The sequence below is a fragment of the Rhinolophus hipposideros genome (genome assembly GCF_964194185.1).
Source record: "Rhinolophus hipposideros genome assembly, chromosome: 19".
Taxonomy (NCBI): Eukaryota; Metazoa; Chordata; class Mammalia; order Chiroptera; family Rhinolophidae; genus Rhinolophus; species Rhinolophus hipposideros.
The window spans coordinates 51,466,936-51,493,924 of NC_138065.1; the positions used below are offsets into that span (position 1 = coordinate 51,466,936).

Consider the following 26,989-nt stretch of genomic DNA (forward strand, 5'->3'; position numbering starts at 1 on the left):
TGGGGCTCCTGTCCTCCACCCCTGAGACCCTTGCTGCTCTTTGGTGAGGACAGTGAAGTAAACAGCAAAGAGGAGCATGTGTAGAAAATGCAACATTTCCTCTCGGATGCCAGCTACCCATATCCAAAGGTATTAAGAAAGGTGTGTGCGCGCGCGCGCAGAGGCTGGTCCTTTCCCAGTGGGATGTCTTAGGCAAATTGTTTAATTTCTCTAGGCCTCCGTTTTTCCATCTGTCAAACAAAACAACACCCCTCGCAGGACCGCTTCGCAATCCTTACAGAGCTGCTGGGGGGAGCTGCGGCCAGGTCGCCAGACCAGCCCTGCAGGGGGCGGGGCGACGAGGGACCCGCCCCTCCGTCCCTTACTCCGATTGGTCCCCCTCGTAAGGGGCGGGGCCTGTCCCGCGGTGGGCGGGGCCCAGGCGCTCGGCTGACACCGGGCGGGTGCAGGTCGCGGGGCGCCGACTGTCCCCGGAGTGGCCGCCATGGCCGGGCCTGCCCGCGCGTTGCTCGCCGCCCTGCTGGCGCCGGTGCTGGTGGCGCTGCTGGTGGCGCCGGCGTGGGGCCGGGGCGGCAAGGGCCACGGGGACTGGGACACCGGCGCGCTGCTGCCGCCGCTGCCGCCCCGCGAGGACGCGGCGCGCGTGGCCCGCTTCGTGACGCATGTCTGCGACTGGGGCGCGCTGGCCACCATCTCCACGCAGGAGGCGGTGCTCGGCCAGCCTTTCGCCGACGTGCTGTCGCTCAGCGACGGGCCCCCGGGCGCGGGCAGCGGCGTGCCCTACTTCTACCTGAGCCCCTTGCAGCAGTCGGTGGGCAACCTGCAGGTGAGCGTGGCCGGAGGGGGGATGGGGGGGGTGGGTGGGGGGGGGCGGCCTTTGCCCTGTGGCCTGCAGCCCCGCCCGGGAGGGACAGCGGGCTCACACCCCTGCCGCTGCGCTCCGGGGCTGGGCGGGGTGGGGGGGCTGGGGGGGTGGGGGGGCTGGGGGGGCTGGGGGGGCTGGGGGGGTGGTAATTGGGAACGTACAACATTGTTGATTAACGTGACTTTCCCGAAGCCAGTGGCCACACTGGAATCTCACCCCAGGTCCACCTGCCTCCAAAACACAGGTCACCCAGACTGGTGGCCTTGACTGAGTGTCTGTCTCACCAACCAGTTTTGTTTGGCCCACACAGAGTTCTGTTTTGTTTTTTAATAAATTAGAGTTAGTGGGGATTGCCATTAAAAATCTAAATTTGTAACTTTCTGAACAATTGGGGGCCTGCAATTCTCCGAGCAAAACCAGAAGCAGCTGCCTCCTTTAGCCAAAGCACAGACACCCTGCCGCACCGTTTTCTAGTTCCCAGCCCACTCCACTCCCCGGGGCATTGGCTCAACGTGGGCTCATTCCACTCCCTCAGTGGGCTCAACCTTGGCTGCAAATACAGTTACCTGGCAAGACTCTTTAAAAGGCAATGCCAAGGCATTTCATTAAAACACATTTTATTAAAAGACCTCCCCCCCAAAAAAAGAAAACCCCACAAACGAAAAAAAAACACAACCCTTCCTGGTGCTTCTAAGGGAGAAGGTGACTGAGAACTACAACTGTCCATGATGTAGTATTTAAACTTATGATGATATCATCATCCCCATTGTAGGGTCCAGGGAACTAGCGCTCAGAGGCGGGGGCTCGCCTGTGACCAGCCCACTAATGGCTGTCAGGTAGGACTCCAGCCCAGGTCTCTGACTAATCTAGGAAGAGACAGTGGTGAGGACCCTGCCCAGGCTTTCAGGTTTCCATGATGGAGTGAAAAGGCGTGGCCACATCAGAATTAGTCTGATTCCATCGATTAACCAGTCAGGGTTGGTTTCTAATTGCCCGTTTCCTCCTTCTTACCTCTGTCTGCTGCTGTCCACGCTGCCCACCAGATGGGCATGAACATAGCACCATTCAGCACTGCCCTCTGTTCAGAAACCTCTACCAACATCCGCCGGTTCCCATCCACCTGCAGTGTTTGTTTAAAATGCCAATACCTAGGTTGGGAAGGGGGCCCCGAAATCTGCAATTTAACAAGCCCTCCAGGCAGCTGGTTCTTGGAAAGCACTGACAGATGTCAGCCTATGTAATGCAATCTTGACTCCTGAGCTTGGACTTCAGCCCCCTGTCCTGTTCCCCCACACCCCCGAAAGCCTCTCCTTCAAGCAAATTGGGTTTCCCACTATTCTCAATCCCTCCCTAGATGTCCCCAGTTTTGTCTTTTTGCAGTCATGCTCCCTTTACGTTAAATACATCCTCCCACTTCTCTCATGATTTTGAATATCTTATGAAGGCTCCCTGTAACTTCTCTGGCTGTGCTGAGGTCTCCTTACACTGTACTTTGAATACGTTTAACTGCACCATTCACTGGACCATTAGTTTTGTGATGCCATTTGACCTCCTGTGTCGTTGTTTTGTATTATGTAAGTTTTGCCTACGTCTGAACCAGATTATAAACTCACAGAAGGGAGAGACTTGTATCTGAGCCCCCCACCCCCTCTTTTTTCTGGGTCTCCTATCGTGTCTTGCCTAATAGTTTACAGACAGCAACTATTTGGCTAAATGGTTTCAAGGAGATCCATTTCTGACTCACTGTTTTGACAGGTCACTGTGAGATGGTAAAAGTCCCCACACAAGACACTTGGAATTTAAAGAGCTAAACAGGCTGAAAAGCTTCGTGTGACTTTTGCTGTCAACCGTGCCTTTTGTGGAGCTGACTTCTGAATTAGAAAAGTTAGACATTCTGCTTGCCTCACTTTTTGGACCTAAGAATTCTCTTGTTGTTAGAGCAGGAATGAGCAACTTCTCCAGTGTTGAAATCCCATGACAATTTCTGCTAGCGTTAGATAACCAAGAAGCATGACTCGACTACTTTCTTGCTGAAACGATGTAATCAGCTAGTTGAGCAACTGGTATTTTTATGTGTCAGTTTCACGTGAGAGTCTACCCTTTAGCTCCGTCAGTGAAGGCTTATATTTAAGTGGTACTGTAATTATAATTTCTCTGGTGAATATGGGACAAATGAAGAGTTTGAGAAAAGAAGTGTTAAAATAAGTCTTAGTTAATTTTTAATTTGAACATTCCCCCACCCTTTGGAGAACGGGCCAAGATTATTCTCTATCTTAATAGTAATTTTCCCAAGTGGAAGGAAGTGTTTTACCCTTCATTGTTTCATGGAAGAACAGTCAGGCTCTGGGGATGGTGTGTGTACGACTTCTGAAATTTCCTACCTGTCCAGAGCAGTATTTCCCATGAGAGGGTCTTTATTTCCTCTCCACAGGCCAATCCGGGTGCTACGCTGACCATGTCTTTGGCGCAGACTGACTTCTGCAGGAAACATGGATTTGATCCCCAGAGCCCTCTCTGCGCTCATATCATACTGGCAGGAACTGTGACCAAGGTAAATAGTTACCCTCTAAGAACAAGGACTGGTTTTCTTTCATTTTCTAAAATTTTATTAGATTTATTGGGGGTGACATTGATTAATAAAATGACAGGTGTCAGGTGTACAATTCTGTAATACATCGTCTGTATATCACATGGTGTGCTCACCACCCAGAGTCAGTTCTCCTTCCGTCACCATATATTTGACCCCCTTTGCCCTCTTCTACTTCCTCCCACCCCCCTTCCTCCTACTGTGGTCTGTGACACTGGTTTCCGAAGAGCATATTTTATGAACAGTGAAAGAAAAGATCATTTGAGAATAAAATACAAATGATTGTGATTGAGATGCAGAGTTAGAAAATATGTTTCATGAAAACTAAAGGTTGTTTTCCTATAGGTGTTCAATGAGGTATTTATGAGGAGCTGATTTTGTGTTTTGAAAACTTTTTAAAAATTTATTTTAAGTGTGTTTTTCCAGGACCCATCAGCTCCAAGTCAAGTAGTTGTCTCAATCTAGTTGTGGAGGGTACAGCTCACAAGTGGCCCATGTGGGGATCGAACTGGCAACCCTGGTGTTATGAGCACCGCCCTCTAACCAACTGAGCCAACTGGCTGCTGCACGGCACTGTTTTTTGAAGCCAAACAGATCCAATACCTGTACAACCCGTACATAAGAAGCATCTAAGCAAAGCTCACTCTTGACCATGCTGTACACTGTCCAGCATTTCCACGTTTGGGTTCCTGGCTCTGCACTGTAACAGTGGCTTAGAGCAGAGAGCCTCCTAAGTAGGTGAAAAGGGGTGTATCCATCACTAAGGACTGGATGCGCCTTTGGACGGCTTAGGGTGAGTGCCAGAGGGGAGAGGTTCAACAAAACCATGGGAAGATGTCATGAGCACTGATCTGATGGCTGAGCCAGCAGATTTGCTTTTGGACTTTGTCAATCATGGTACCTCAGACAAGTTTCATTTATGGTCTCAAAGTTCTCTATGGAGGCATCTCTGTAGTTGAGTGGCCTTCCCAGGCAGGAGAAAAGGGGAGGGGCAGCCAATGCTCTCGAATTCCATTGTGCGTCTTCTAAAGATTTTTACCTTTTCTGCATGTGCGTCTCACGTCTAGCATGTGCTTGTCATGGGATAAATGTGCTCTTGTCACACATCGTAAGCACTGGGAGCATTTTATTACAGTACCTTGTGCCAGTGACTCTGATCGCTCAGAATTGCTGGGTAGCAATGAAAACTGGTACTCGTGATGGTTTTCACCCCCAAAATCATGTCTGTTCTCACCAATGTTTCAAGTCTTCGTTGTTCTCTGCGTTTCTCCGAGCTGCCTTTACTTTCTCTTGATTTCTTCAATTGAAAATCAGGATTTATAGTAGATCTTAAAAGTTCACATCACAAGAAAAAAAAAAAAGAGGAAAGTTTTTTTTAAGTGTATGTGGTTATGGATGTTGACTAAACTTACTGTGGTAATCATTTCACACTCTATGCGTGTATCAAATCATTACGTTGTATACCGAAAACGAATACAATGTCAATTATATCTCAGTTTTTTGAAAAATATAAAAGGTTTCTAAAATCAGGCTCTGTAACTAAATTAACTCTTTAGGATTTTAAGAATGCTAGAATCACACATTCTTAACAGATGAGAAATGTCACTGCTATGAGAATGTTAATTTCACATGTGTCTTTTAGGTGAATGAGACGGAAGGTGACTTTGCCAAGCAGTCATTATTCATTCGACACCCTGAGATGAAAACCTGGCCTTCCAGCCATAATTGGTTTGTGGCTAAGTTGAATATAACCAATATCTGGCTCCTAGACTACTTCGGTGGACCAAAAATTGTGACTCCCGAAGAATATTATAATGTCACATTTCAGTAAGTATTGATTTTTACATTGTTCACCTTATTTTGCAGCCCTAATCAGTGGTCCTTAACTCTCTTAAGCAGGGTCCATTTCATGTACCACGGACCCCTTCGGCAAGCTGGTAAAGCCTGTGACCACCCTCAGAATCGTGTTTTTTAAATGCATGAAATATGTAGGATTACAAAGGAAACCAACTATATTGAAATACATTTATAAAAATACATTTTTTAAAACCATGCCTTCTCTCACGGTTAAGTCTGAGCAGCAGAATGTCTGCACCAAGCCTGTCTCCCCTCTGGGGTACCCACACGGTCTCTAGCAAGAACACAGGGAAGGAGAGCTCGTGGATTACAGATTTGCCCGGTCTCCCTTCCCTGGAGGTGGATTTCCTGATAGCCATGGTCAAGGCTGCAACAGGAAAAAGGGTCAAGGTCACCTGCCCAGCTGAACTCAGCATCATCGGGCACCGGCTGATCACTGCTCTTCTGCCCTGATGTTCAGGACTCCTCCTGTTCACAACTGTTTTCATCTTTTAAACCTTCAGATATTCTTGAATGAGAGAACCACATGGCCCAAATAGTGAATTACTAACATGTGTCAGCCTCATCCTGGATAGGAAGGTGTCATCTTGGAACAGGAAGGTGTCATCCTGGGACAGGAAGGTGTCATCCTGGACAGGAAGGTGCTGGCTGAAGTCGAGTCCTGGGCCGGGGATGGCAGGACTCAGGGCTCTCAGATGATTCTTTGCTTCACTCAAGTGGCTGAAATGAACTCAAAGTCTTCAACTATTCGATCAGAAGTTTCTCTAGTCCTTCTCTAGAATGATTTAAGTTTTAAGATTGGTCGTTTCGGTTTAATGAAACAATTCTTCTCTCTCCCGCTGTCTAGGTGAAGCAGAAATTGGCGAATTAACCCCACGGGTGAAGTTTAAGGCAGTTTCCTAGAGACTGGAAGAGATTCAGGTTTCTCTGTGGAAAATGTCCCAGAAGATCAGCCCGTTTGCTTTCACACTCTGGCTGGTCGGTTTGCTTGCTTGTTTACAGAATCAAGTTGGACTGTTACTGGATTTCTTGGAAGATGAGGTGGCCAAATTTTATAAATTTAAATTTATAGTTTTGTTACCTACATACATGATTTCAGAAGATGGTGTAAGATTCCTCATAAAGAAATGTGTCAGGAAACCAAGCCACTGAACCCTTCAATGGCTCAGAGAAAGGAGTGGAATACGTGTCATGTTTGAAAACTACAAAATGAACTTACCCCAAATCCAGCGACCAGCCTCTATTTAAGAAAGGTCATGTCCATGAAACCTGGTAACATAGTTTTCTTATTCAAAGCATCAGCAATTAAAAGCATTATTTTAATGAACTGTGTTGGACTTATTTTCTTAAACACAGATACCCGTATTTATGAGTCTGTTTCACTAGCCACGGTTGAAACCCATTTGAGTTTTTAATGTTTTTATTTTATTTTATTCCACCCCTGGCTGTTTGGAAGCCTCATGTGAACAGTTTGACTCTTTCCCTTTGATAAACAGCCCATCGTTTCCTAAAATCGGGGGCATGGCTGGAATGCAGCCGTGGTCAAGGGTCTCCCCTCAGGGCCTTGGTGCCTTGTGATGGAATCAAGTTCAGGGCAACTACCTGTTTTTCTCCCTTTACCCACTTGGTGTGAGTTTTGTCTTCCCCATGTGGGGCCACATAAAGACATATGATACTCAGGTAAGTTCCGATTATCCCAGAGGAAAGTCAACCACTTGTTCACAGCAGGTGCTGTACATTCCTTTCTGTAATTGAACGTGCGGAATATGTCCCTGGTATATTATATTTGGCCACCAGAGGGCACTGTAGACCACTTTTTGTGCAGACACCTGCTTCTTGTCCAGCGGAGTTAAACTCCTAAGAGTGACACCATGGGCAGGGGATGGGGGTGGGTGGCCTCGAGGTGACACTGGGGTAAAGGCAGCCCTGCAGGGACAAGGGGAGAAACAGAGGCCTCTTGTGATTCCTCCCTCCATGTGGTGCCCTGGTCCGCCTGCCCCCGACCTCCTGCAGAAGCGGGACAGAGCCCTGGCCTTAGCCAGAGAGAGCATGAGGGTCTTGGACAGGGACTGGTTTCGGCCCAGACAGCAAGGCAGGTTCTGAGCAAGGAAAGAGCAAATGAAAAGTAGAGAGAGGGAGTTACGAGGAGCCTGAAGCGGCCGAGTCCACATGACTGCGTTTGGTGGATATCGTCCTTAGCCTTGGATCTGTGCTCAGGACTGGTCAAGGCCACTGTCCTTACCAGACCACAGCCAAAGGTCCAGGTTCAGTTCCCTTGCAGGAACGTCGTGGGGTGGAGAAAGTCCTTTAGGAAACAGTAAAACCAGTACGTAAATACCCTGACTACGCTGTCAATGTCGTGTTTCCCTTAGCAATTTTCTGACTGAAGATCACAAATTGATTGCACAGGAGACTACTTCCCTGTAACAGGGCACGCTTTCAGTTTTACGACTGAAAAACAACAACGTTCTAATTTCGTGCAAAGTTGGTCATTCAGTATTTTTTAGGGAAATTCCAAACTTACTTCAGAACGAGGCACTCTACACGTTTTCATCCGAGAAGATGATTATAAGTTAAGTCCTTTTGGAATTCAGGGAGGTGTAAATCAATCAGTAAAACATCATCTTTTTCTTAGTTTTTTTCCTTAGTATTTATTGTAATATACATATCTTTGTGTGAAAAATTTTTTTAAAAAAAATTTTAAGTGTATAATCTCAGCAGGCAGCACAATGCTAATATTTTGATGGGTTTTCTTCCAATCTTTGCTTCCATGGAATGTTTAAATATAACATTCAGTAATAAGATCGATGTGTACATTGCATATTGATGTGTACCATGCTTCTTTCACTTAGTCATAAGCTTGTTATGTTACTAGAAACCATAGGGATGGCTTTGGCGGGCTGCAGTACATTTTGTCAAATCGATGCACTCGGACTACCAAATAATGGCCCAGATTAACACTCTGTTGCTAGTGCCAGAAACCTTGGTCAAAGTTGTTTAAGCAAAAAGGGGTTCATCAACCTTAAAATATTCCTTCAAAGCCCGTCTTCGTCTCCTGGTCCTTTTCCTACTGTGCTAGTTTTAATCGCAGCCTGCAATCCTACAGCAAAGAGGGTCTTCCTTCCCAGCCAGGAGAACTATTCCTGAATGACCCCTGTGTCTGTGAGGGGTGGCGTGGGGGGGACGTGCCCTTATTGGCCCAGCCTGGGTTCTGGGTCCTTCTCGTCCATTGCAGGTTCAGCTCAGCACCTGTCAGAACCACAAGGACAGGAAGAATTTTGGCTCGGGGCTTCTGAGAGGAAAAGAGATGCTATATAAACTAGGGACACTGGGCAGGTAGCGGTGACGTGCTGTCACCACATTCTCCAGTGTTTGAAGTTAGTTCCAATTTTTCCTGTTAGAAGAGAAAGAAATGCTTTATGCATGCAGTATTTTCTACATCCCTGTTTATTTCCTTTCTCCCCGGTAGTGGGGAGAAAGCTGTTGGTACGTGTTACAAACTGCTCTGGAGAATTTCTATCAATTCACAGTCTCGCGAGTGGAGTATGAAAGCACTCTCAACCTGTGCACCAAGTCTGATAGGTAAAAGTAGCATTGTGTTATGTTAGTAGGCAACTGTAGGTTACTGGTAACTTTGGACCTTTAAGAGCTCAGTAAATACTAGTTGCTTTTCTTTCCTTTGCTTCAAATATCTATAGTTGGTAACCTATAGGTTGAGTTTTCTCAAAAATGAAAGTTCTGATTGGTGTAGGAGTTAATTTTACAGACTACATTCACACACAGCGTTTTCTCTAATCCTTGCAACAAACCCAAGGGGTAGATGGAACACACGTTATTGTCCTTGCTGCAGGGAGGAGTTGGGAGGGGGTCCCCAGATGGTTAGCTCAGGGGAAGTCACACAGATGCGTGTCAGACCCGGCCTCTAATCCTAGCTCTGTCTCCAAGAATCCAACGACCAGCTGAGAGCTGCTGGTGACATACGGGGCCTCTGAAGAAATGTCTTGCCCCTTGTATTCAAGGTATGTAGTGTAGACGGCAAAAAGGAAATTTAGGGGCCGCTGGATGGCTCAGTTGGTTAGAGTGTGAGCTCTGAACAACAGGGTTGCTGGTTCGATTCCCACATGGGCCAGTGAGCTGCGCCCTCCACCACTAAATTGAAGACAATGAGCTGCCGCTGAGCTTCCGGAGGGGCGGCCGGATGGCTCTGTTGGTTAGAGCGTGAGCTCTCAACAACAAGGTTGCCGGTTCAATTCCCACATGGGATGGTGGGCTGTGCCCCCTGCAACTAAGAATTGAAAACGGCGACTGGACTTGGAGCTGAGCTGCGCCCACCACAACTAGATTGAAGGACGACTTGGAGCTAATGGGCTGTGGAGAAACACACTGTTCCCCAATATTCCCCAATAAAATAAAAACTAATAAAAAGGCTGGGTTCCTCCCCAGTGGCGATGGAGACAGCTGAGTCCCATTTTTTTTTTTTTTTAAAAAGAAAGAAATTTGCTGGAACTGTGTTCATAGAGCCACGGAACCTGGGCCCCCAGCGCCTGGGATGGAGGGAGCCAAGTAGGAGAAAGTAAATGGGGGTGTTTCTAGGTCTTGTCGCTCTGTCAAGATCTAAATTCCAGGAGAAGGCTGCTGATTGGTTTTCCCTGAAGCTTCATGAAGACTGAAGAACCAACTGTTGGTTCTTCAAACCAAGATTGATGGAGTGACGTCAGCAACATGGCTGAATAAGAAAGATGCCCCTTGTTCACGTCTCACCCTCACCAACGACAACTTGGCACCCACCCAGGGATAAATGTGCCTTTGTGGGAGCTGTGGGACCAGCACAATATGCCAAGGGAACCAGCAGAAGTCTTGCCCACTGGTGCCTGGTCGGGTAATAAGCATACAGACCTCAGTCCCAGCTGGGGGCCCTGCAGGGGCCATGAACGAGCTCTAGCCCTGCTCAGTGGTGGTCTGGGAGCCTCTGAAGAACAGATGTCAGACACTCAGCTACAGATGAGAGAGAGAGAATTTGTGGAAGTCCTGGTCCCACAGGGGACATTCCAACATCCACTGGAACAACAATTCTGAGTTTGCATGCGTTGCAGTGGGGAAGAGGACCAGCTTGAATTTCCAGCATCATCCCTCCTTCGAGGTGACAGCTGAGAGAGCCCTTCTCAGCCCTGGAGTTTCTTCTGTGGGGAAAAGTGAGACCATGTGAGTGAGCTTCCGGCTTCCCCGGCTGTGCGGGACGCTGCTGAAGAAGGCTCAGTTCTCTCTCCTGTCATCCTGAGGCCTAAGCTGTGAGCTCCATGACATGGGGGCAGGAAAAGACGGAGAGTGGCAGCTACGACTCAGGGCACAAGTCGGGGTGAGGACTCCATCCAGAAGCTGGCCCGTGAGCCTGGGATGCATTGTCTGCAGATCCCCCGACTGGCCCGGGGACACCCCAGTGCTCCACGCCTCACCCACACAGCTGCCTCCCTGAGTGTGCTCCCGATGGTGGCGGTGACAGAGCATTGGCAGAGGGCTACTGAGCACGCCCAGGAATCCCACCTGAACCTGCGGGCCACGGAGAGACCAGAAACTGAAATGAGGCTGAGAGTCTCACAAAACGGGATAAGTCAAAATAATTATTTCACCAGACTTGTATGTAGAGTTGTGAGATTTCATCCAGTATCGATGTCTTTTTTTTCTGTCACATGTTTGTTTGTGTTTGGTTGGCCCATCGCCTTGCATTCTCTCCGCTGGCGGCTGCAGTCCTTTGACTCCCAACAGTGTAGCCCACGTCCTGAGCTCCTGTGCCTGCCTAATGCCTTGTCTTTACCCTGTGCTTGTGCTGCCTGACCCCCAGTCAGCCCTCCAGTGACAGGGGCCCTTCTCGCTGGTGGGAGACAACTTTCCCAGCTGGGAGCTCCATTCACCAGCTTCTGGATTCCCCTGCTATGCTCCTCTCCATAGCTGAGACGTCTCCTACTCAGTGTGGGACTTCCAGCCATCCTGGATATCACCACCCATTCATCCATCCATCCTCCTACCCATCCAAAATGTTTTGGGAGCTAGAGGAGTAGCCAGACCTTTCCCACAAACAACTCATAGCTGCTGGTTATCTTGTTTTACCTGGATGTTCCTTCAGCTCCTGCCCCGGCCTGTGTCTTCCTCTGCAAAGTGTGGGCCTAGTTCTGGGGCCAAGCCCCATCCCACTGCACTCCCCAGGGCAAGGCCGGTGGTAGTGGACAGCTATTATTTTACATGTGCCCAGAAGACTTTCTTGTGTCATAAATGATTCCGGTAGGACTGTTAATCATCATGTCTTATCTCCACCTCGTCTTGTCGCCCTGGAAATAATGGTCGATCCAAAAGGTGAGCATGAGACCCAAGCTAGAGCATTTCCTGAGACCAGGATGGGATACTGAGTAGTCCTGTTATCTCTTGCTGTGTCACAACCTACATGTACTGACTTAGAACACCATTTTAGTTCTGCATGAGTCTGTGGGTCAGCAGCTTAGGCGGGGCTCACTTAGGTAGCCTGTGTCTGGCCTCACCTGGGGTCACTCATGTGGCTTCAGTTCTCCGGTTGCTTAGCTGGGTCTGGATGGTCTGCGATGGCCTGAGCCACTTATCTGGAAGTTAGTGCTGGCTGTCAGCTGAGCTGTGTGTCCCCAGCAGGCTTACCCAGCGTTCCTCCCATCCAAAGCACAAGAGCTATGGTAAACTCCAATGTATAAATGCTTTTCATATCTTGGGGGGAATTTTTAAAGATGGGAGAAATAACATGCTTGTGTACTGATAAGAATGATCTGATTTAGAAGAAAAAAATATGCGGGAGAGTGAAGAGAACATTTCTGGAACAATGTCCTTGGGAAGCAAGAAAGGATGGAACCCAGGGGAGGGGTTGATACTAATACGATAGCTGAAAAAAGTGCATTCATTGTAGTTTTGATTTTTATATATCTTACTATGAGTGATGCCGAGAATGTTTCATTTATTTAAAAGCCATTCATTCCTTTTCCATGAATTTTCTATTCAAGTTCTTTGCCCATTTTTCTAATTGTTTTTAGACTTCTTGCCTGAAAATTTCTTAAAGGTGAGTGTTCCTTGTCTGTTTTACTCCCAGTTTATCTTTAGCATATAGTACAGAGCTTGGCACATGGTAGGCTCTCAAATAGTATTTGTTGTAACTAAATAATGTTTAGATGCTCTTTATGTATGAAGGAACTAAGTTAAGTCCTTTGTCACCACGCTAGAATTTTATGTAAATGGATTCATTCAGTACGTACTCTTAGCCTGCCTGTCTTCTTTCACTTTGTATACGATTTTGAGATTCAACCATGTTGTTGTGTTACTAGCAGTTTATTCCTTTTTATTATTGAGTATTATTTCATTGAATGGGTATTCCGTAAATTGTTTATCCATACATCTGCTGATGGATATTTGGGTGATTTCCAGTTTGGGGCTATTACAAATCACTTTGTGATGAATATTCCTGTACAAGTCTTTGTATGGACATGTGTTTCCTTTTTTCTTGGGTAGATACCTAGGAGTGGAATGACTGGGTCACATGATAAATGGATGTGTAACTTTTTAAGAAACTGCCAAACTGTTTCTTAATATGGTTGTGTCATTTTACATCCCCATCATCGGTGTATGAAAGTTCCAGTTCCTCCGTATTTTTGTCAATACTTGATATGGCCTGTAGGTATATGAATAGGTGTGTGGTGGTATCTCATTGTGTGTTAATTCGTATTTCTCTAATTATTAATGATGCTCAGCATTTTTTCTTGTGCTCACCGACCGCTCATTTATTTTCTTTTGGAAATTTTCTATTTAAATATTTTGCCTATTTTCTTATTGAGTTAATTATCTTATTATTGGGTTCAAAGAGTTCTTCATATATTCTGGATATAAATTATCTGTCTGATGTATGTGTTCGCAAATAATTTCAGTCTATGGCTTGCCTTTTCATTTTGTAACGGTGTTTTCCAAAGAACAAAGTTTTTAATTTTGATAAAGTCAAATTTATCATTTATTCTTCGCTTACGGTTTGTGCGTCATATGTCAGACTGTAAGGACTTCTCTCCTCGTTTTATTTCAGAAGTTTTGCATTTTACGTTTAGGTCTATGAACTATTTCAGTTAATTTTTGTGTATGGTGTGACATAAGGATCAATGCTTTTTCCTCCCCATAGAGATATCCAGTTGGTCTAGCACCATTTGTTGAAAAGACTGTCATTTCTCCATTAAATTTTCCTTGTGTCCTTATCAAAAACCAATTGACCGTATATGTTTGAGTCTATAGCACCGTGCGTACTAACTATATGGCAATTGTGTTGCTTTGTAGTGTTTGATGCCTGGCGGGGCTATTTCACTCTCCTTATGCATTTACAGAGTTTTCCTGGCTGTTCTTTTGTTTGTTTGCCTGTTTTAGCATGATTTTTATATTGCGCTATAAATCACATAACATAAAACTCAACCATTTTCAAGTGCACACTTCGGTGGTTCTTAGTATATTCACCATATCGTGCACTATCGCTACTATTTGATTCTAGAACGTTTACATCACTCCCAAGAGAAACTTCCTATCTATTAGTAATTAGTCCCAATTTCCCCCCTCCCTATCCTTTAGAAATCACTAATCTACTTTCTGTCCCTATGGATTTGCCTATCCAGAACATTTCATATAAAAGAGATCGTATTATAGTGGCCTTTTGTGTCTGGCTGGCTTCTTTCCCTTAGTGTAATGTCTTCAAGGTTCATCCACGTTGCAATGCTTCATTCCTTTTTATGGCTGAATCATATACTCTGTTGTTTGGAAATACCCCATTTGTTTATCCATTCCTTAGTTGGTGGACATTTGGGTTGTTTCCAGTTTAAGGCTATTATGAATAATGCTGCTATAAACATCCATATACAAGATTTATGGGGACATATGTTTTCAATTCTCTTGAGTATAAGCCTAGGAGTAGAATTACTGAGTCATATGATAACTCTGCTTAACTTTTTGAGGAAATGCCAAACTATTTTCTCTTCCCACCAGCAATGTACAAGAGTTCCGATTTCTTCCCATCTTCGCCAGCACTTGTCTGTTTTTTATTTTAATTTTATATTAGTCATCGTAGTGTGTGTAAAATAATAGCTCACTGTAGTTTTGATTTGCTTTTCTTAACGATTAGTGATGTGGAACATCTTTCCATGTGCTTGTCGGCCATTTGTGTATTTTCTTTGGAGAAATGTCTATTCAGATATTTGGCCAATTTTCATTTGGGTTACTTTTTTCTTGTTGAGTTGTAGGAGTTATTTATGTATTCCAAATACTAGACTCTTATTGGTATATGATTTGCAAATATTTTCTCCCATTTTGTGGATTGCTTTTTTCACTTTCTTGATAGATGTCCTTTATGTACAAAAGTGTTTTTAATTTTGATGAAGTCCAATTTACTATCTTTCTTTGCTTGTGCTTTTTGTGTTCTGGATATTTTTGTGCATTATTTTTTCTTTTTCATGTAAACTTTGGAATCACTTTATGTTGTTCTAAAACTTTTGCCAGTATTTTTAGTGGAATGGATTGATTAATTTAGGGAGAATTGTGGTCTTCTTAAGGAGCTTTTTATCAAAGACCTGGACACCAGGTTAGACAATTAAGATAGTGAACTCATTCTAGAAAAAATGCTACTTACCACGTTGCTGAATATCACTACGGTCACCTTCGAAGGACTCCCCTTGGGAGGTTATGCACCGACACCAGCACCTAGTCCACCCTTCAAAGCCATATTGGAACTCTTTCTCTAGAATGGCCCTCAGAGCTGTCGGCATATTACCCTTGATGTCCTGAATGTCATTAAAATGTCTTCCTTTCAATATTTCCTTGATCTTCAGGTAAAGAAAGAAGTCAATGGGGGCCAGATCAGGTGAGTAGGGAGGGTGTTCTGATATAGTTATTTGTTTCCTGGCTAAAAACTCCCTCACAGACAGTGCCGTGTGAGCTGGTGCATTGTTGTGACGCAAGAGCCATGAATTGTTGACAAAAAGTTCAGGTCGTCTAACTTTTTCCCCCGCAACCTTTTCAGCACTTCCAAATAATAAATTTGGTTAACTGTTTGTCCAATTGGTACAAATTCATAATGAATAATCCCTCCGAGATCAAAAACGTTTAGCAATATCATTGCAACAAGTTAAAGAACTTCATTGTCAGACCTCGTCTCTTTATTTACGCTAGTCCTACCTGTATTCTTCAGTAATGTTTTAAAGTTTGTTTCACATAGATCTTACACTTTTCATTAAGTTTATTTCTAGGTACTTATCTTTTTTATTATTGTAAATTACTCCAATCTTTAAGTGTTGACCACTAACTAAAGTGTTTGAAATAGTATTTCAAAGTACTCTACAGTCTAAATTCAGGCCAAGCACAGATCTAAAAACTCAGATCTGCTCCAACAATTTGCTTTATAGATAAAGACACTGAAGTCTAGAGATACTGAGTGATTTACCCAAGGCCCCACTGCAAGTACGTAGCAGAGACGGCGCGAAAGCCCAGGTCTTCTGTCTCTACATTGAGCCTGACTGAGCCAGAGCTCAGTCATCTCCCCAACCGCCATGAAACATCAGAGTCTAGGAAAATGGCAGGGATTCTCCATGCTTTGGGAACTCATATTTGCTGAGGGCGTGACTTCGCCAATCAAGATAGGAATTAGATAAAAATTAGACAAAAATTAGAGAAAAAAGAAAGGAAAATGAAACAATTGTTCAATGAGATCAAAAGCAAAATTCAGGCAGGCAAACAGACAGACTCACGTACACCCCAACCCCTCAAACCTCCAGAGCTTCCTGCCTGCAAATCGAAAGGGGGAGTGTGAGGTTCTTGGCCCTGCTGGCAGGGACCTGCATTCTCAAAGCCCCAGAGTCCCCACTTCCTGAGCAGGCAACACAGAACAAAGCCAGCAGGCTTCTGTTCTCGGCTTTGTCCCAGCCAAGGCTGCTATAGCCTCTGCCTCCCTGCCTCGTCCTGGGGGAAGGACGCCATGAAGTGGAGAGTGCTCCTTATTGTTGCCATCCTGCAGGCACACATCTCAGTTACAGGTAAGGCCAGACGTGTCGATGGCAAGGAACTTTTAGAAACTCTTTGTGCCGGTGGGGGTGGCGGGGACAGTGGAGGGGTGGAGGAGCTGGTATCTCCTCCGAGTCCTGTCTTCCAAAATCAAGGGCAGCTGAGCGGTGGTGGTGGTGGTGGTGGTGGTGGTGGTGCGAGGGGTCCAGCTCCATGCTTCCACGGGCCCTGTTACAGCATGTGGGGCATCGGTGCAGAGGCAGCAGCTTGAAAACACACCTGTCCAAAAGTATGGATTTTCCCAGTGATCAAAGGAGAGAGAAAAGTCCCTGGAGGGGGAGGAAGTGGACAAAGGAAGCACAGGAGCAACTGAGGCAGGCCCAGTGTGGAGAACGGGAGAGGGTGTTCACAGAAGCTGGGCGGGATCAGAGAAGGTCAGCCCTGCTGTGCTTTGTGCTGAGACATTTTTATAGTCACTGCATCTCCTTTCACTCCCTTGCTGGCTCCGACACTCGGCTCCTTTCCTTCTTCCTTTGCCAACAAAGAATATTTCACTCGATAGCCAGGCAAGGTCGTGGCCGTGGCCCTGGCTGAGTCGAAACACCTCAATGGGCCAGGGACAAAGGCGCTTTTTCGCGGGGTCCATGTTTAGGCTCAGCTCTGTCATGGCCGCCCCTGTACCCCACAGTCAAGGGCTGCCATACGACACACCCATGCCAGGCTCGGACACTGATCCCCCAGCACCCCATATAGGCAGCTCTCTGTCGGAGGCCAAAAGCCTAAGATGCTGACAGAACACAGGGGACAGATAAGAGGATGTGACTTGTTAAGTCACCACCGTGAGTGATCGCCAACCAACAAGAGAGGTTACTTTTAACCTCATTCCAGTTCTCGGGGATGAGGCTTCTCTAGAATCCTTCCCTCCCACCATGTTTTCTAGTCCAGATAATGAGAAGAAGAAGTGAGGGGAAGACAAAATGTACTGTCTCAGGGGACGGGTGTCATGCATTTCTTACAAGGACAAGCTGTGTTTGAATCTAAAGGAACAGGGAGGGTTGTCACGAATGTCCTTCCTCCACTTTACCGCTCGCTGCAGTGGGGGACGGTGTTTAGCGACAATGGTGGCTGGGCAGGAGAGGCCACTGGCACTTCCGTTCCTGCCAGGGGACCTGGCACAGCCCTGGCCTACAGCTTTGGAGGCTTCGAGGACTAAGTGATTGTGGGGTTTTCTGTGAGATCACAGCTCTCTTCTCAGAAAGGCCCTGCTGGGTATGAGTCACACGGCGCTGTGGGGTGAGGCCACCAACGTGAGCCCGAAGCAGCCCATCCTTGTGTGCAGGGGACAAGAGGACCCATGACAGCAGAACAGCCTGTGAACTCAGTAGTTTGGAGGGGACAGCGGGTGGTAATATGTTCAGAGCCCAGGCTTCAGGTGTGGGAGACTGCACTTGGGAGATAGATAACTGACCCTGTGGGGTTTCCTCACGGGTCCACTGGGGCCAAGGTAGGGGCCGTGGGGTCAGCAGGGAAACCGTGATGCTGCTTAGGTGCTGGTGGCCATCGAGAACAGAAAACAAAACCCTCCCCAGCAGACAGGTGGGGGGCCATCCCCCTTTTCCACACACAGCCAGCAGGAGGAAGAAACCTTTAGATTCATCTTTCAATGAATACTGCTTGGGTCGTGTGGAGACTGAAGTTTCAGCTGTTTTTAGATACAGCTCTGATACAAAAGTTTTTCAAAGTGTCCTAGATGCACAGGGGCCTTTCTCACTGAGGGAGGCAAATGGCGGCTGTGCTGCCCGAGAGGACACTTCTACCGTCTCTCCTGGAGGAGAGGCTGCTGACGCACTTTGAGCTGAGGTCTTCTCTCGTTTCTTGAACAATGAGGTTGCCCATCTCCCAGCACTTGGAAAACATCTACTTTTTCCTAAGACTTGTCCATTTGCATTTCCTTAGAAATGCCCGTCTCATTAAGATCAAAGCAAATAATGACCTCGTCCATCTGTCTCCAGGAGGTCTCCCTGGGTGAGTGTCGAGGAGGTCACCATCACCAGGTCTGAGGCTGGAAGACACTAAGATGGCGTGCCTAGTGGCATGGGCACACTTTTGCCTGCAGAGCCCTCAGCAACTTGGTGCCTCTAATCCCTGTCTCACAGTGGCCGAGGGCACACCCAGTGGTTTGTGTGGCCTTGGGCCTTTGTCCAGTGAGGAGATGCAGCTCGGACACAACGTCTCAGGAAACACAGGCTCCCAGGCTAGTGAGCAGTTCTGCTTTAGGGAGGCAGCTGGATGTGGTGGGAAAAGTCAGGCCAATCACTGTGCTGCCACTTTCCTGGCTGTGCAACCTTAGGCGAGGTACTTAACCTCTCTGGGCCTCACTTTCCTCACTTCTAGAGTCAGGATAACCTTCATTGCAGACTTGTGAAAATGAAAAATGATGTAACGTGCCTGATACATAATAGATAGCCAGCAGGTGGGAGTTGTATTAAATGATCACTGTTGTTACTTTGTGGCCTGGTTCCTTGTTCTCAGAACCCAGGCACAGGACATGGAAACCCATGGTTGGGATTGCTAGTTTGCTCTCGATTGTGTTGTAAAACAGCACTGGGCGTCTTCTCCATCTGTTGAAATCTAACTCTCTTTCTGTGGATTTCCGAGCATGCCTGTAACAGCCCAGGAACGTGGCCTGAGCCTCAATTGTGATTAAGGGCCAAAGCTTCTTCGGTGGGCCTGAGGATGAGCATTACAGCCATCGTTTTTACTTTGTCCAGACACGTATTCTGTAGGGGATGATCCCCCCCAAAGTGAAACCATGCCTGAAAAATGAGAACGTAAGTAGCTAGGGGGAGGAAGTGAGAGACAAAGGCCGCCTGGTCGTCACTGGTCAGGGTGGCCCCCAGATTTTGAGGTGGTGGCTGGTGTGGGGGTGCAGTGCCCGGCTGTTGAAGTGCAGGCATCTTGAACACCAGATTTTTGCTTAAACTGCTTGGAGCTGGCCTTGAGGGACGCTTTTAAGTGATGCCAGGACGAGTGTTTTATCGATGGCATTTTCACCAGGGGTTTATTTCGACTTCCAGTCACCTGGCTTTCCTCACACAGGTGACCTACTTAACTTTCTGCCTTGGTATTTCTGACTTGCTGGCCTGGAGACTGTATCTGCTCCGTGACGATCCCCCAGAAACAGTCCTGAGAAGCTCTTGTTTAGGTGAATGACCATGGCGGTAGTTCCTTTAAAATCCTTTTCATGTTTGCCTTTGTCCTTACAAAACTATATTTAGTTGCTATTGGATGTTCACTTTTCCTTTTCAGAGTCCCCAGGCATTGTATCCCGTGTCTTATTTTGAAGGTTCGGGCCCTCTGGGGATTGTCTTGCATGAGAATTGTCCACACAAACACACACTTCAGGCATCCTTGTTCTCCTGAGTCTATTTACCTGGGCGTCAGCTGATTGATTAGATAAATAGCAGGGCCAGCTCAAAATAAATTTCTTCTCTGCTTGGGCCAAGCCTAGTTCTTGTTAACACTAATGTGATGGTAGATTTACTCAATTTCAGCAAACATTCAGACAATTGGGTTAAAAAATAATCAAACCAGTCGTTTGACCTGTTAGTTGAAACAAAAGGATCAGTTCAGTCACTGCACATACCCATTCCTTTTAGCCTAAAAGCCAAGTCTCTTCCCTGAGGGAAAAGAGGCCTCAGAGTTGCTCGTATATATGTCCCAGCACTTACCACCTGGAACAGGGTCCACGCACAATAAATATTTATCAAATATTTATTATATATAAAAGCTGGGTGAATGAAGGAAATCTAGACATTTCCGTGTGATTACATTAACTTGAATGGTTTATTTGGTGGGGGGTATTTCGGAGTGGCATTATTTGGACCTTTCCTCTAAAAAACTTAGTATTAAACAAAGTACTTAAAAGAGAGAGAGAGAGAGAGAGAGAGAGAGAGAGAGAGAGAGAGAGAGAGAGAGAAAGAGAGAGAGAGAGAGAGAGAGAGAGAGAGAGAGAGAGAGAGAGAGAGAACTTAAACTGGTGGAGGGGACAGAACCATTGGAGTGAAGGGAATGATTCAAAATTATTGCAAGGATAGTTTAAGGTACATCCCACCATTGTTAAAATTTTCTGCTTGGATCATAGGAAATTTCTAATATTCATTTGTTTTGGACCTACAAAAATGGTCACTTCGTACGATTCAGCAAATACTATGTCTCAAAACTAAACAAAGAAAGACGTTCATTTTTCAGACTTAGCTTTAACACTAGGGAAAAACAAAAAATAGAGACACTCACCGTTGGAGAGTGTTAACTAATGAACTAATAAACGAATGAAAGGCACCAAGGAAAAAAGTAAGAGCTTGTGGATAATAACATATATCATACGATCCAATTGTATCCAATTGCCAATTGCCTCAAAATATGGAAAGAAAACAAAAGCAGGATATCTAACCATTACAGTTCAGTTTGGCTTAGGTTGCTACATCAATGTTCCACGTAGCTATTGCTTTCCTCCCTCCTCTATTTTAACAAAAATAACATAAAATCATAAAAGGAAGTTATAAATTTTTTAACACCCATGATCTTACCAAGCTAGCCCAATAACTTTTCACTTTCACTTCTTTATGTTCTATTCCAGTGTTTTTAACAAGTGTGTACATGTCTTTATATAGTTGCTTTATAAAAACGGTTTCATGTGCTTTTCTCCCCAATATTCTGACTTTATTGTCATGCTTAGCTTTCATGACTGCTTTTAACTGCTTATGTAAACCTCCATAGTTTATGTACCCTGTTTTCGTCACTATTTCCTTATTGTTGGACACTTGGTCTGTTTCTAATTTTTGGTATTATAGCTAATCCTGCAAGAAAATCTTTACATGTGTATCTTTTAAAAATTGCTTTGCGAGTACTTCCTTGGGCTAATTTCTCCAGGACTGACAATGAAAGGAAAAGGTTAAAGGAAAGAACATTTTACAAGGTACTTTATTTGAGGTCTGTGAAAAACAATCCCATGGAGGAAAGAGTTTTTTTTCTAAATCTCTGCCACCCTCTGCACGTGTTTCTGTCTTCTCTGGAGCAGGCAACATGGTGGGGGGAGAGAGGAGGCCATGGAGCCGGAAAGACCTGGGTCCAGGGTCTGGTTCCTCCCCAGCCTTCACTGTCGGAGAGTTGCCCACCTTCAGATTCTGTCTTCCTCTGTAAGATGGCGGTAATAACATCTACCTCAGGCAGAGAGTTGTGGGGTACAGGGTACTCTTGGAAATGCCTACACACACAAGGTGCTCGAAAAGCAGCAGACATTATCTTGTGGGCCTCAGTTTCCCAACCTGCAAAAGAGAAAGACCGTCACTTGCCCAGTGCAAGAAAGCGGAAACACTGGTACTCACTTGCTTTCTTTTTCTTCCTTTGTCACTAAATTGCAGTGTCAACTTGGGCAGAAATCTCTCTCTGGGCTTTAGTTTTCTCATCTGTGAGATGAGAAAGGAAAGGGTTGAACATCCCTTTCTGCTACCCAATGGATTGCAGGTGGTCTTGAAATGTAAAATTTTTAAGGACATTGAGTTACCTAGCTCACGAATAAGGAACCTACACCTCATTCTTTCCTGCACCCCCAACATGTTCTTAATCTGGATTTCTGCCTTCTCACAATGGTTTTAACTCTCTAGTGGGAGCCTGTGTGGGGAAAACTCCAAGGATGAAATCTAACCATTTCTGGCTTATTCCTTAAGCTGCAGATTTATTGGGGCCACACAAGAACTTGGTTGGGTGAGATCTGACTTGGGGAGAAAGTAAATTGTGATCTGAAGCAGCCAAATTGCAGTGGTGGCGACGTTAGCGGTGTCCCCTGTCCACGTTGTTTGCCTCTTCTGATTTGTGCTGCTCAGCAACTAATTTTCAGGCTCAAAGGGGAAAAATAAATAGAAAGCGTTAGAACAAGGACAGGCAGGATCCTTGCCCAGCCCCCACTGCCGTTCTCTTAGCACCACCATCCTTTTCTGTTTGCAAAATGCTACCAACACCTTCGCTTGTTTGGTCCTCATAACGGTCCTGTGGCGAGTAGCAGAAAAGTCGTAGGATTCTCTTTTTATAAATGAAGAAAAGGACCCTCTAAGGTTCGATGACTTCCCTAAGAGAAGAACCAGTCCCATACCCACTTTCTCCAATCCTTCATTCAGGGTACACGTTCTCGAATCTTCTCTGCACCCTCTCCCAGGTCTTCATCCACTTTCAACATTGATGACTGAATTCTGAAGCAGACCTTTGAAGGCATTCCCCTTAGTAAGCATGTATCGCTACTTTCCTCTCAATGTTTAAAGTAAGAAATAATTATTTTGATGCCGAATATCCTTATTTAATATAAAAATTTCTGTGGTGTGTGGAATATTTGGTTGTTGACACAGAATTACGTTTTGTTCTGGCATATTATTATAGTTCTGAACTCACGTTTCCCCGAAATCTGGCAACATCTATATTTTCTGTTTTGCTTTTAACGAATATATCTATTTTGGAGCTCTCGTGGGGAGGGTTGGGCCTCAGGTTGCAATCCACCCCATTTCCATGTATTCCGGTACCCCACCACCATCTTACATATGGGCGGAAATCAATCGTGTACATCAACACTAAATTAAATTGTATTTGAGAAGTTTTGATCCTAAATAATAAGACTATAGTTGACCTTGATAAGCATGTGTTTTCATACGGTATATAAGGTTTTTTATGTGTGAAGTTTACACTGATACACAACTCTGAATTGGGATTTGTTTTTGTACGAAATCCTCGAGGAGTGGGCGAATAGCCTTTGATGGACAAATGTCTACAATCATTTCTCAATTATTTATGTCAGATTTTAGCCTTGGGTCCACTTGCTTCTGCCTGGGTGGAGCTTGGGTGTACAAAGTACTGACTGGGGCAAAGCAAACCAACATAACAAATCTGATGCTGAACCAAATACAGGGAGCCTTGAAGAGCCAAATATGCCGAGGAGTATCTGGGACGTAGTGTGGTCACTCCGGAGCTGTCTAGAGGAAGCTTGGAGCAAGGAGACATTCAGGAGCTTTAGCAGGACGTCAGTGGGGCGCTGACCTCTAGGTGCATTGCTTTTGACGAACCTTGGGGCTGGGGTGGACGGCTTGCAATGTAAACCTACACACCGTTTAGGATAAAACAAATCCCTCCTTCTCTCGATTGCTGTTGATGCTAGAAAGTCAACTGCATGTTCCTGCGTTTCACACGTTCCTCACTGTACTGGCTCTAAGACATACTGTGAATGATTGCCCTGAGACAGAACTGCCCTTTCAATGTGTGGGCTGGGAGTGATGGTGGAATTGGAGACAAGAAGTGTTCTAGAGGAAAGAACAGAACAGACAGTCTAGGGGTCCAGAGGGGAGGTTGCAACCTGTTGCCACAGGAGGCAGACTGGTGGAGCGAGTGCTCCAGAGAGAAAGCAGCCAAGCCCTGCAGGGGACTCCATCATGGGGCTACCCTATGCCCGGCCCGGTCCTGGAGGTTACAGCTCACGGTGGGTGTGAGCAAATATGCGTGTCCATGTGTGTTCACCCATGTGCTCCGGGAGAGATGCAGGTGTCTGTGCCCTGGTGTGCATGTGCCGGCGTGTGTGATGCTGTGTGTTTGTGTTCTGGTTGTTCCAGCTGCACATGCATTGGCGTGTGCTGATGGGCGCGTCTAGCACCTGCAGATATGTGTTTTTATGTGCACCGGTGAGTGGTGTGTGCGTGTTGAGAGGAGGCTGGTGACAGCAGGGCGGCTCTGTAGAAAGAAGGAAGGGCAAACGTTACGTGGGCTCAGAGCTGGCAATCTGGGTAGGTGAGCAGTGGGGCTGAGATGTCACTGGGCACATCCCAGGGATTCTGTGCAGAAGGGAGACAAGAAAACTTCTGTGCAAACTAGAATCACTAGGATCCTGAAAGGCGGGAGCATTTTCGTAGATGCAGATTTCTTGGGTTGGTGTGGGCCGACTCCCTTCAGAGCTCTCCCATCTCCCAACTAAGCCTGGTGTCCGCCCCATCCTTTGTGCCTTTCTTTCTCCCAGTTCCCTCTCCTTAGAACCTGACTCTGTCCCCAACCCACCTGTGGAAACTCTGTCTACCCCTAAATTCAAGCCCAGCTGTGTGGGGATCTCCCGGACCCACTGTTGACATTATTACCAGAGTTAGGTGTCAAAAGAAGGTGGAAAATTATTGTTATCAGAATTCAGGGCTGAAAACCCAACATGGTTAGTTCTGTATGGTGAGCCCTTCTCATGGTGGAGGCCCAGCACACGCGTAGTTTCAGGAGCACTTACCCATCAGCAGAAAATGTTACCAGTTCCCCAAATTCTCACCAGTTGTCCCCACCGTGGCCATTCCGTGACTTTAGACTAACATAGTCAAAATGCATTTGATGCTTTTCTTTCCTTCTGCCCTCGGAATAGATTGACAAGCAATTCAATGACGTGGTTCCTAGTGACCCACTTTGGTCATTGAGAGCTGGTTTGGCCAGATAGAGAGTTATTTCTAATATTTGATTATTCAAAGTATCTGGTCAGTCACCGGACTTCTCAGTGAGTAAATATTGACCGAGCACCTCTCATGTGCCCCAAGTCAAACCAGCCCACTGACCAGGCCATTGTCTCGGAGATGGACGTCACGTGGTTGAGAGCCTACAAGTAAAGGCCCTGATCTAATTCCCAGGCCCCATAAGTCGTGTTCTCCGGTTTTTATGAAAACGTATTGATTTGCCTACAGGCTTGCTTCTTTCTGATCAAGTCTAATTTTTACCTTTTTTGAGCCTGTGCTAATTTCCATGCTGAGTTCAGTTGCAAAGGAGGCGCCTATCAGGAGAGACCACCCAGGACTGTTTTGAGTTAGGTTGGAGAGCTTCAGAAATCCCCCCTTTGATTTGCTCAGATTAGAGAGAAATCTTTGTCTTTTCTGCCACTTCACTATAAGCGCTTCAAAGCCCAAACGTATATAAAATACACAAATGCTTTCTGGACAAAATGAATCTTGTCCGTTCTCTTTGGATTTCGGTGGGAACAATAACGTTTGAGCTACAAAAGGTTGGCAAAGAGGATTATTCTTTTTCTTTCTATTAAGTGTTGAGGCTTCAAAAGAACAGCTCGGGAAGTCAAATAATTGTACTCACTGCTGCTCACCCATCCATCTCCCTGCTGACCTGGCCTATGAAATCCCCTTCAAAAACCTGGCTAGCTCTTACCTGCCCGTAGCAAATACGGTATTGTTAAATGTTCCCATCCACAATTCCAGGAGGGAGGCTGCTACAAAGCAAATTCCTTCCATTTCAACAGGGTAGCTCATCAGGAATAGCTCTTTGGGGCGAGGAGAGGGGTGTCTGTCATTTTCAAAGCTTTGTAATTTCTTCTTGGAGAGGGAGCTACTTGGAAACCAGAAGTGGATTGTGAATAAAGTTATAATCAATCATACATTCTTGCAATCCACAGGGACTAGCGGGGTGGACATGGAAGGGAACATTTAATTTTTGATTTTCATGGCCATTTTTTGATTTTGTTGGTTCGGGGACAAAAACAACCCCCACCTCTGCTAGTTTCTAGCTATGGCTCTAAACACAATGTCTCAGACTTGAAGCTGACCTAATTCCTGGTTTGGTTTCAGACCATAAATTCCTCAGAAAATACCCGTCAGCCATTTTGAAGAGCACAAAATGGCTCTTCTGTGCGGAGGGAGGATTTGGCTATTTTAACATTGGGGTTTGGACATTTTCTAGCATTCAAGCCTGGAGTTATTTCAATTAAAAAGAAGAAAGAGAAAGAAAAAGAAAGAAAGAAAGAAAGAAAGAAAGAAAGAAAGAAAGAAAGAAAGAAAGAAAGAAAGAAAGAAAGAAAGAAAGATAACCTCCACATTGGCAATTGCCTCAAATTCAGTACAGAACGATCACCCAGGGAAGATGGTATTGGGTTTCTGGGTCCTCTCGAAGGTCCTGGATACCATCACTGCAGAGCTTCTTCCAACCCATCAAATCTGACCCCATGTCATCACCTCTCTCTCCCATCACCTCCATTCCTTCTCTTTGAAGGCTTTTTTTGTTTTGTTCTTTTTGTTTATTTTTAAAAAATCCTTTCAGGGGAAATATACAAGTCACATTTAGTGGGATTTTGAATTATGCAAATTTGAAATAATGCAACACCAAAGAATAAATAAATGTCCCCATTTATGTGCACTATTTAAAATAATGTTATTCTTATTTCCTATTTATTCCTATGAGAAATTAAGTCGAATCTTGCAAAGTCGTCAGGAATACACCTCTCAGGTAGTGCTAACTATCTTGTAATCAGAAGTGGCTTGTGGTAACATGATCAGGTTGGGCTGGGGGCTAGGGGTGCTGGCAGGGAATTTTACATTCAGTGACAAGAATAGTAGACGCAGCCTTTCTGGGGAGATTTTTCTCTGATCAAAATTGGGCTGGCCTGAAATGACAGAATCACAGAAGATTTGACCTGTAAAGGACAAACACCTTCAAGTTCCCCTTCCAGATTTTACCAGGGATGAAATTGTCGTCCAAGAAATTAATCAACTGGCCACATGTTACATAGCAAGGAAATGACAGAGTCACACCGGAACCCAGGACTTTTGATTCTTGCCGCAGCCCTCTGTCCTCTGGCCAACAGGCCGCCC

The 26,989-nt window shown here is 45.7% G+C and overlaps 2 protein-coding genes across 3 annotated transcripts in view; both read left to right on the plus strand.

Annotated features, from left to right (window-relative positions):
- Positions 1 to 398: 398 nt before the first annotated feature.
- On the plus strand, positions 399 to 7,942 carry CREG1 (cellular repressor of E1A stimulated genes 1; the record flags this gene model as incomplete). 2 transcript variants are annotated; one of them, XM_081027028.1, is made up of 4 exons in its annotated part: positions 399 to 826; positions 3,297 to 3,416; positions 5,095 to 5,279; positions 6,157 to 7,942. In XM_081027028.1, exons 1-4 carry the CDS (start codon positions 485 to 487, stop codon positions 6,158 to 6,160), a joined length of 651 nt encoding a protein of 216 aa, XP_080883154.1. In that variant the 5' UTR covers positions 399 to 484. The 2 variants fall into 2 exon arrangements, with proteins under 2 accessions (XP_080883154.1, XP_080883155.1); XM_081027029.1 differs by lacking the exon at positions 6,157 to 7,942 and having other exon boundaries at positions 409 to 826; positions 5,095 to 5,283.
- Positions 7,943 to 16,204: 8,262 nt separating this feature from the next.
- CD247 (CD247 molecule) overlaps positions 16,205 to 26,989 on the plus strand; it is a 68,093-nt gene continuing 57,308 nt past the window's right edge. Inside the window, exon 1 of the mRNA XM_081025654.1 lies at positions 16,205 to 16,369. Within this exon, the coding sequence (XP_080881780.1) occupies positions 16,312 to 16,369 (58 nt within the window). The 5' untranslated portion in view covers positions 16,205 to 16,311. The remainder of the gene's footprint in view (positions 16,370 to 26,989) is intronic.